Genomic DNA, 10,509 nt, shown 5'->3' on the forward strand with positions numbered 1-10,509 from the left:
TTTCAATTTTTCATTTGTCAGGGAAAATACTTGACTGAAGCATGTCTAAACACAAAATTCTTATCCAGCTGTTATTGCCTTCCTGTTGGTTGTGGCTCATAAAAGATGTTTTTGTTTAAATGTGAAAACAAACAAATAGACTTTCCAGTCCTGTGTCTGCTCTTTTTAACAGGCATGCAGACACAGAGATGCACACATGAATACCTGTGATGCGTAAAGTGTGCAATGAACTGAAGAAGAAGAAAGATTACAGGGACACCTTCCTGTACGACTTTAAGCAGCCATCTCAGGATTCCCATGATGGCACAATATATGAAGTGACAAATTGTATTCTAGTTCCTGAAGGCATTGGGACCCTGCAGCTGGTCTTAACCCCTCAATTAGGTCCAGCAGCAAGACAACAGAAGGAAGAACAGGGAAGCTTACCACATATACCTGGCACTAACTTAATAGACCTCTCAGATAAGCTGTTTTTCATCTTATCTTTCTTCCTCTGCTTTCAGTGACAACAAATTCTGTGTAATATCATCCTTTTGGGATCAGAGCACCATACCTTCAAGTAGAATACTGGCAAAATCAGACCTATCTTTTCTAAATTCTGAGGTTCATTGCTTTGTCTGGAAATCCATAGAAAGTACAGAAAATTACTTACCATCTGCTTCAAGCAAAACAGATGCAAAGGAGCCAGTTACAGCAGCAGGGAAGTTTCTAGAAGATGAGGGCTAGCATGGTTTGGAAAATGCTAACAAACAGATAATCCATAAAAAAAAGAGGGACAAAGTTTAGGGCTATCAGAGGAGGTGATGAAGCAGATTTGAAAAAACAAGAGAGGCCTTTGATTTCCTAGCTAAAGGTGAAAATCAGAAAGCAGTTTATACGCTGTCCAGTGTCATCAAGCTGAATCCACACTTTGCCAGCTCTCACATTAACAGAGACAGTGTCTTTTTGCAGCTGCAAGAGCCAACTATGGCCATTAGTGATGGTGACAGAGCTGTTAAACTCAATCCCAGTTCAGCACAGGCCTATAAATTCTGAGGAAAAGCCCTCCAGCTTTTGGGGTGTTTAAAAGAGGCTGCCTGTAACATTTCATTGGTTTGTAAATTAGATTCTGAGGCTCAGGCGGTTTGAGAGGGGGGAAGAGTCCAGTGAAGAACTGGGGAAGGATGAGAGTGAGTTGGAGACAGAAAACGAAGGGGAGGATGAGCCAGAAGAGGATGAATCCCCAGAGATGGAAGATGAGAATTTGGAGGTAACCAGTGATATGATGAAGCAGGCTGATGAAAAGAAAAAGGGGGCTTTTGATGCAGTGGGAAGAGGTGAATTTCAAAAAGCTGTTCAGCTCTTCACTGATGCCATCAAACTGAACCCATGACTTAGTACTTTGTATGTCAGCCAAGCCAGTGTCTTTGTACAGTTGCAAAAGCCAAATGCTGCCATCAGAGACTGTGAGAAAGCCATAAAAATCGACCTGAATTCTGCACAGCTGTACAAGTGGAGAGGGAAGCATTTTGGCTCCTGGGTTGCTGGCAGCAGGCTGCCAAGGACCTTGCACTGTCCTGCCAGCTGGATTATGATGAAGATACCAATAACATGTTGAACGAGGTTCACAGAAGAGTCCAGAAAATTGCCAGGCACCAAAAAAAGTATGAGGAGACACAAAACACAAAGCAATCATTGGATGCATTGCCAAGGGTGGGGAAATCCATGGCAGAAGAGGAGAGAGATCAGCTTCTGATTTCTCAAGAAAAGGAAGAAGCACAGTTTCAGAATGCCCAGGAGCATGAACAGGTTCACCTTTGGACCTCCCAGGAACCTGATAATGGCTGTTGCAGGGAATCTGAAGAGCAAAAGCAATATCCAGTAGAAAAGAATAAGTTTTACATAGAATGTCCATGTAGAGCTGAGGGGGAGGAAGAGCCCAGTGGAGAATCAAAGACTGAGGACAGTGAACTCAATACTGAAAATGAAGAATTGGCTGAAGAGGCTGAAGATCTTCAGAAAATAGGGGACGACAACCAAGATAGCAAAACAGACCATTGAAAAGGAAAGGGAAGCCTTTCATGCACTGAGAGCAGGTGAATTTCACAGAACTGTTGAGTTGTTCATTGATGCCATCAGGTTCAACCCACAACTTGCAGTCTTATATGTAAGCTGAGCCAGTGTCTACCTGAGGTTGCTGAAACCAATAGCTGCCATTAGGGACTGTGACAAAGCAATAAAAATCGACCTTGGTTCTCCATAGCCCTACAGTGGTGAGGGAAGGCATTCCAGCTCCTGTGTCATTGGCACAAGGCTGCAAGAGACCTTGAACTGGCCTGCCAACTGTGTTATAATGAAGACACCAATTCCATGCTAACAGAAGTTCAGAGAAGAGTCCAGGAAGGAAAGCAAAGGGAAGATGACTTTGTGGATGTAGCAGAGAGGATGAAGAAGGAACAAAAGGAGGAAGAATTAAGAACTAACAAAGCCCCCAAAGATATGGAAAGAGTTAAGAAAGCAGCCCTGGAGGAACAGGAAACTCTCAGGACAAGGACAAATCTTGGGAAGAGGCCATGAAGAAAGAACAGATACAAGTCAAGCAGAAGATGTTAGCTGAGCAGGAGAACAAACCACAGGAAGTGACAGAGCAACAGAAGAGTCTGGAACAAAAAGCATTGCAGGAAGCAGCGTGGTACCTGGAACTTGAGCAACAGTTGATTGCTTTGCAGATGGAATTGGAAGAGCAGTTTAAAACTCAATAGATGGGGCATGAGGAAGAGGAGAAAGCCCCATGGAAAGTTCTGGAGCAACAGAAGAATGCACAGAAGTTGTTGGAAGAAGAAGAGAGAAACCAGTTGAAGACTGCAGAAACTGGAGAAAGCTCAACAGCAGTCTTTGGAAGGACTGACAAAAAAACCCAGAAGGTAGCCAAGGAAGAACATGAGAGAACTCAGAAGAAACCCCTGGAAGAAAAAGAGAGAGATGAAAAAGCCGTAGAGGAACTAGCAAGAGCTCAGAAAAAGGCCCTGGAAGAATTGGAGATGGCTCAGAAAAATGCTCTGGAGGAACTGGAGAAAGCTCATAGAAAGGCCCTACGAAAGCAAGGAAGAGCTCAGAGGGCTGCATTAGAAGAAGAGAGCTCAGAAGGCTCTGGAGGAACTGCAGCTATCACAAAGACAAGCTGTGGAGGAGCAGGAGAGAGCTCAAATAAGGGCTGTCAGAGAACAAGAGAGTGCACAGGAAATCCTGAAAGAGCTTGCAAAAACACAGCAACAAGCCTTAGAGGAGCAGGAGAGGGCAAAGAATGAACAAAGCAAAGCTAGTAAAATCTTGGAAGAACTGAAGAAAGCAAAAAAAAAGGCCCTAGAAGAACTCAAGAGAGCTCAGAAGAAAGCCCTGGAGGAACAAGAGAGTGTTCAGAAAGCCCAGGAGAGATCTCAGGAGCAGTGTGTTGGAAAGCAAGGGAACTTCAAGGAGAAAGACCTTGTGCAATGAGAAGGAGCTAAAAAAAAGCTTTCTGAAAAAGAGGTGCAATTTCAGAAGAATACTGAAGAGTTGGGGCCAGTCTGCAAAATATTCTCTGGAGAACTGGAAACAACTCAGAGGAATAACCTGAAAGAACAAGCAACATCTTCTTTGCAACAGGAGAGAGACTGGGAGAAAGAAGCAGAAGAACAGGGTGTCAGTCTGAAAACTGTTCAGGAGGAAGGGCTAAGCCCTGGGGGGGAAGTACAGACCAACCAGAAACTTGACTGAGGCCACCCATAAAGCCCATTTGGGACTCCTCTGAATCGGAGTGGTTCTCAGAGGTGTGATTTGTTGTCTGACCCAATGACAAACCAAGGCAGAAACGTTTGCTGAAGAGCTGAGCTCAATTTGGAGCCATCTGCGAGTGCTCTTTCCTTTAAAGTAAAATTTCAAAAGCAGACAACACAGAATTGGTACATCTTTTAAACTATATCTTTTTTAAGCGAATATTTGAAGCGTTTCCCACACCATGTTTTGACCCACATACAAGCTCACATGACCTTCCAAAAAAAGTCCTAGTTGTCGAGGTTCAATTCTCATGCAGGTTCAATGTCTTTCGATCTGTGTAGATATTTGACACTCTTAATGGCTCCTTATTCAGGAGAATGAGGGACTTAGGGGTTAAACAAATGGTGGGAATCATTGCTGAAAGGAAAGAGCAGGCATTTAACGGGGAGTTAAAATGGCAGAGTGAATTTGTGGCATGGAGACAAAATTAAATGGTGTATTGCTTCTAACATATGGTAGCTTGATCGGATCAACGTCTGAATTGCTTGAGGTCTTGAAAGGAATCCTGCTTGTCCAAGCTGGTCTCTGCAGGGGGGAACATCCTGATGTCAGCAAGTCCCTTTACAAGCACTGGCTTTCAGCCACCTGGGGTACACGTATTGTGTCAGAAGCTTGCCACTAAAACTCCAGATTTGCTTCTTAAAATGCCTATTGCGTAATCAGTTGTTGAGGCCTGCAGCCATTAAAAAAAAATAAACAACAGGATTTGAGCCTTTAGAGTAAAATAAAACAAAATCATGGGACAGTTGTAAAATAATTAAAGTGTTTCAAACTTTTTGGCTGTCTTTATTTATTTAAATTATGAGCTTTTAGTCAAAATGGCACTTATTTTCAAACTTTGCAACTGTGAGTGCTGGGAGCATCTAACTTTATTTCAAGGATTATTTTTTTAATCGCTTGATTCAAGGGATTAGAAGTGTATGATAAATTCCAAGTATTGTAAAAGTTGGCTGAAAATATTTTGGGAAGCATTATATATGCAGCTGCCCAAAGTAAAAACAAGGGAATATTCAGACCCACAAATCGACATGGGAGAGCAGAAGCCCTGGTGTAATTGCTGCAGTTGCTGCTTCATTGTGGCAAGAGGCTTGTTCAGCTGATGCTTATTAGCAGGAGGGGGATTTGAAGAGAGTGGAGCTGCTAGGTTGTTTTCAAGTGGAGAGAGGAATTAAGGTGCTTGGGTTGGACTGAAGTTTCTGAAGCTCTTTGTCTCCTGAAGGAGTGGATAGGAGCTGCTGGAATAATTGGGTAAAGTACTACTGTCAGTTTTATTCAGGGGCACTATTGGAGGAAACATTACCTGAGTTGTTTTCTTCTGTATTTATGAGTAGTAAGGAGCTTATTTAGAGTGGATCTTCTGTTTGTACAGAGTTACTTCTATCTTTTTATGCCTCAGTAAGAAGGGGGGTGGAGGGCTTCCCAAAAATACGGAGACACATAAAATGCATAAGAGTAATGCTAAGCAGGCTTGTTTCTGTCTCACTTATGTGCCTGATAAATTACTCCTATGAGTTCCTGAGCATGGTCTGCTCTTGTGTTTGAGAGTGGAAGTTGTTTAGTGTTACAATGGCACTTCAAAAACAGTGCTGAGGAAAACAGTGTTAGGAAAGGAGTGGTGTTTGGTACTGTCTCTCCCCTGCCCAATGTATGTCCGTTATAATGGTAGCAGTTAGAGCTGGTCCTTGTTCAGAGGTGGGGAGAAGATCTGGCACTTCCTGGGCAGAAGCAAAATCCCATTTAGAATAAAGGCTAGGGTTTAAAAGAAACTAATGTGGCTTGGCTGTAAGTGTTGTTGCCTTTGTGGTGTGGTGGGTTGACCCTGGCTGGATGCCAGGTGCCCACCAAAGCTGCTCTATCACTCCCCCTGCCTCAGCTGGACAGGGGAGCGAAAAATATAACAAAGGGCTTGTGGGTTGAGATAAGGATAGAAGAGATCACTCGCCAATTAATATCATGGGCAAAACAGACTCAACTTGGGGAAAATTAACTCAATTTATTACCAATCAACCAGAGTAGGGTAATGAGAAATAAAACCAAATCTCAGAATGCCTTCCCTCTGCCCCTCCCTTCTTCCTGGGCACAACTTCACTCCTGGATTCTCTACCTAGCCCCCCCCAGCGGTGCAGGGGGACGGGGAATGGGGTTTACAGTCAGTTCATCACACGTTATTTCTGCCACTTCATCCTCCTCAGGGGCAAGACTCATCACACTCTTCCCCTGCTCCAGTGTGGGGTCCCTCCCACAGGAGACAGTCCTCCACAAACTTCTCCAGCATGGGTCCCTTCCACGGGCTGCAGTCCTTCAGGAGCACACTGCTCCAGCGTGGCTCCCCCATGGGGTTACAAGTCCTGCCAGAAAACCTGCTCCATGGGCTCCTCTCTCCACAGATCCGCAGGTCCTGCCAAAAGCCTGCTCCAGCACGGGCTTCCCATGGGGTCACAGCCTCCTTCGGGCACCCACCTGCTCCAGCGTGGGGTCCTCCATGGGCTGCAGGTGGATATCTGCTCCACCATGGGGTCCTCCATGGGCTGCAGGTGGATATCTGCTCCACCATGGACATTGATGGGCTGCAGGGGGACAGCCTGCCTCACCATGGTCTTCCCCACGGGCTGCAGGGGGATCTCTGCTCCGGTGCCTGGAGCATCTCCTCCCCCTCCTTCTTCACTGAGCTGGGTGTCTGCAGGGCTGTTTCTCTCACATGTTCTCACTCCTCTCTCCGGCTGCTGTTTCTGTGTGCCCCAGCAACTTTTTTTCCTTCTTAAATATGTTATCACAGAGGCGTTACCACTATCACTGATGGGCTCGGCCTTGGCTGGCGGTGGGTCCGTCTTAGAGCTGGCTGGTATGGGCTCTGTCAGACATGGGGGAAGCTTCCAGCAGCTTCTCACAGAAGCCACCCCTGTAACCTTCCCCCACTACCAAAACCTTGCCACACACACCCAATACACGTGGTCTCATCTTTTCAAAACAGAGTAGCTCAGGGCTATTCACAATGAGGAAGGACCTGTTCCACGGTGCCTGCTCTGGCTGCAGGAGCTCCTGTCAATGCTGGGAGACCTGTGGCAGTCAGGAAGTGGGATAGGCACTGGCTGGACTGCTTGTCCAGGGAATGAAAGTCTGGGAGAAGAGCTGTGTCCCTTCAGGGGATGGATTTATAGCATACAGTGTTGGGCCATTTGTATAAGTGCACTTTCTCCTCTTTTTTTTTTTTTTTTTGAGGTCAGGTGATGCCAAGAAAGGAAAAAGGAGTTATATAGTCAGGAGAAGAAAGTGGAAGCTGGAGTTTGTCTTGGCACAGGGGGCATGTACTCAAAAATCTGTGCACATACATGTGAGAGAAAGGGAAAGGGTGCGACAGAAGGTATCTCAAGCACTGAGGTATTTTATAAAACTTGGGCACAGCTCTCTAGATACTATTTTGAATAAGAAGACAAAAGAGGATCCTCCACAACATGCTGGAAGTAGCTGATTTTGGTGACAACTGCCAGGAGTTTTGGTACCTACTCTCAGAAGGGGACATCTTTCCTGTATCCCACCTCCAAGACATCTGATGCACTCTCTCCTCCGCATTCCTTGTTGCTGTTAAATGTGCCAGCACCTTGTAAAGCATTATAAATTTGCAAAGCACCTCTTAGCTGGGGGTACTGGTTTTTGGGGTGTGGATAGGGTGCCTGAGAAATCCTGTACACTGTTGGGCCTAGGCACTTTAATGGAAAGGAAGATGAGCAAGTTTGGTGCTCAGGGCTGGAGAGTAGCCCCCGTGTTTGGCTTTCCTAGACAATCATTTTAAGGCAGTGAGTCACCATCGCTAGCAGCCTGTGGTCTATAATTAGTCTAGTGTGTAGCAGGAGCCATTTTTTTCCCTTGTATTTAGTAATAGATTCAGGCTGACATTTATCTCATAATTTAAAAAGGAGTGGAGGAAACAAATACCTGGCCAAGACCACAGATTCTCCTTTTTCTTATGTATTGTGAAGGAGAGGTAGCTTCCTCACTGCCTACTCCCTATGTGGGGGTTAACATTTTACATACCGAAGCTTGGGTGCTTGCTGGGTGGCATGAGGGAGACTGTGAGGGAGTGCTGCAGAAGCAGCTTTGCCTGTGGCCAGGGCAAGGGCACAGCAGAGGCCAGGGCAGGGCGTGGCACACGGCATGCTCGTCCAGAGCGGTGCTGCGCTGTAAGGAAAATATATCGTAGAATTGCTCCAAAAAATTCTGTAAGTGCATTTATGTTACTCATTGTTAGTCAGGATGCCAAATTCAGTGATGTGGCTGTGTGGGATACGCAGATGGAGTTAGCCCCAATGAAAGACCACCTTTAGAGAGAAAAACTCAAAAGTCCTTTTTGGGGTTGGGTAGAAATTTGGATTACTGACATCCTGTGATGAAACCTGTTGTGGTCTGACTAAAAAGGAGAAGGAATAGTGTGTAGTATTCATTGCCAAATCATCCTTATTAACACAGTAAGGCTCCCCTTTTGATTTTGCTTTTGGTAGTGCTGGTACTATGCCTCTCTCAGGAGGGGAAATGAAGAGGGCTGGAGCAGTGTTGAGTTAGACATTTTGTGTGGAAGGAAAGAAAAAAGCAAGATAGCTGTAGGAGTAATACTGCAGTAGTAGCTGTTGCACAGAGGACAGAAATTTGGAATTAAGAATATTATTAGACTTATAATAATAATTATAGAATAGTTATGATGATCACGGGAACTTGTCAGACTGTGTGAGGTCCTTTGGCTTCATTTTGGATTGCTGTTGCACCAGAATGTGGGGTGGAGAGAATGGTTTCTGTGCCCCCTCCTTCCTGGAGGAGAAAAAAACCCCCAATTCTCTTGGAGACCTACATCTTGAGAGGCTGCAGGGTATTCATTTCCTCAAGTGGCTTGTGGGATCCTGCCACACCCTGCATGATCAGTGAATCAGAATGCCCGTGCCTAACAGGGCAAAAAAGTTAGCCGGAGCACATTTTAAAGACTACTGTTACTTTCATAGACCTGGTAGCATACTTGATCATACTCTTGTACAGCTTACACTCGAGGCTAACTAAGAAAGTCTCTCCTTTCTTCCCCCCACTCCCCTTTCTCCTTCCTTCAATGACCTCTACCTCCTGCCATTGCTAACAGCTCATCTTGGGGAAAACCCCTCGTTGATAAGGACTGCAGCTTTCCACACGTGTGGATTTCCAGTGAACCAAATAAGATTTATTTCTTCAGCTTTTCAGGGTCAACTGAAACAGTCACAGCCAATCCTACCAATATAGTAGAGGTTTTGCAAGATTGGGGGCTGTTAAACTGAACTGCCAGGAAGGTGATCTGGCTGCATATAAACTGCCCCTTTTTAGGTTATGGCTTTGTTTGGGGGGTGGTTATAATTTCTGATGTGAGCATGGGCTGCGTGATGCAGTCAGTCAGTAATCCAGCATCTTAGACTGACAGTAATGTGTCGGTGATGGAAAAATGAACCGTGACTCCCGAGGAAAAGGATTATCCCCTAATCCCACTGTGGTGGTAGAGGGGTTCTGTTAAACCAGCTGTGCGCCTTGGCAGGTCTGACTTTTCTGAAGGGTCTGCAGGATGCCTGGCCAGCATCTCTCCTGTGGCACTGCAAAGCCTGGGGCTCAGTACAGATATTGCTGTGAGAACAGAGACCACACTGCTGAACTTCTAACCATTTTGGCTGACTCTGCTCTTTAGTAGTTATAAAATCACAGTTCCGGCTGTGATGTGTAATCTCAGATGTGGGTGGGATTTATCATGGAAACAATTAAATTTTGGCTGCCTTGCTGGATAATAGCTCATATCATGAGTGAGAAAGTTGCATCAGAAACCAACGTTAGCTGACCACTGGAAAATATAAACTAATACTGTCAATATAAGAAGTAGGACATCACCAAGAAGTCATGACTTCTACACACTGTTGAAGTGGATCTGAATTATTGACTCTCTCTGTCAACACCCTCAGCAGTTGAAATACTGAATGTAAATGATCTTTCCTTACCACAAGAGAGGGGGAATAACTTTTGGATTCTGTAGTATTGTTTCTTCTGATGTTCTTGTCTGTGTGATTTGATGTCTTCTATCTCCTTTCTGTACCAAGACAGTAAAAACTTGGGTAGATTAAAATATAAATGATACTGAATTTTAATTCCACTCAGCTTAGAACTAATCTAGAATACTTCTGCCTTTTTGACTTGGACAGGAATGAATTACTGAGCCAGTCTGTCCAGCCACAGACATGCGGGTTATTTACTCACATGGGAGTGGGAGTGTGCACCAAGCAGGCTTTTGTCCCATGAGGTATGTCAGATTTTACGCAGAAACTCTCTGCATGCCAAGTGCTTGTCTTTCCCTCCTAGTACCTATTCCATGTGCTGTAAATAAGAAATTGATTTTAAGTGGGGAATCTATGAAAGACTGAGTAGAAGGAGAGCCCTTTCATGTTCCTTTGCAGGATCCTTGGACAGCAGTTCGGTGCCACCTCTTGGAGAAACTTGTTTTCCCCCTCCTTATTTTCTGGGCTTTCAGCCCACTCCCCATCCATTTCTACTAGGGAGGATGGAGGACTGGAGTGCCACATTAAAGGAGAATTGAGTAGAGCCCTTGTCTAACTTGTGGTTTCCCCTAGATAATGAAAAAAGAAAGTTGTTTTTAAATCTAAAGGATTTTCACACTAAGAAAAAATAATCAATTTTTAATTCAGACCGTGTAATTCTTTGGAA

At 44.8% G+C, this 10,509-nt stretch overlaps 1 protein-coding gene across 1 annotated transcript; it reads left to right on the forward strand.

The window, feature by feature from the left end:
- Nucleotides 1–209: 209 nt before the first annotated feature.
- LOC128152913 (hsc70-interacting protein-like) lies at nt 210–2,234 on the forward strand. Its single transcript, XM_052812048.1, is given in 3 exon segments — nt 210–317; nt 1,106–1,508; nt 1,511–2,234. Coding segments are annotated over 3 exon segments (1,041 nt in total). The 3' UTR covers nt 2,041–2,234.
- The last annotated feature ends 8,275 nt before the right edge of the window (nt 2,235–10,509 follow it).

This window comes from Harpia harpyja, chromosome 1 (assembly GCF_026419915.1).
Source record: "Harpia harpyja isolate bHarHar1 chromosome 1, bHarHar1 primary haplotype, whole genome shotgun sequence".
NCBI lineage: Eukaryota > Metazoa > Chordata > Aves > Accipitriformes > Accipitridae > Harpia > Harpia harpyja.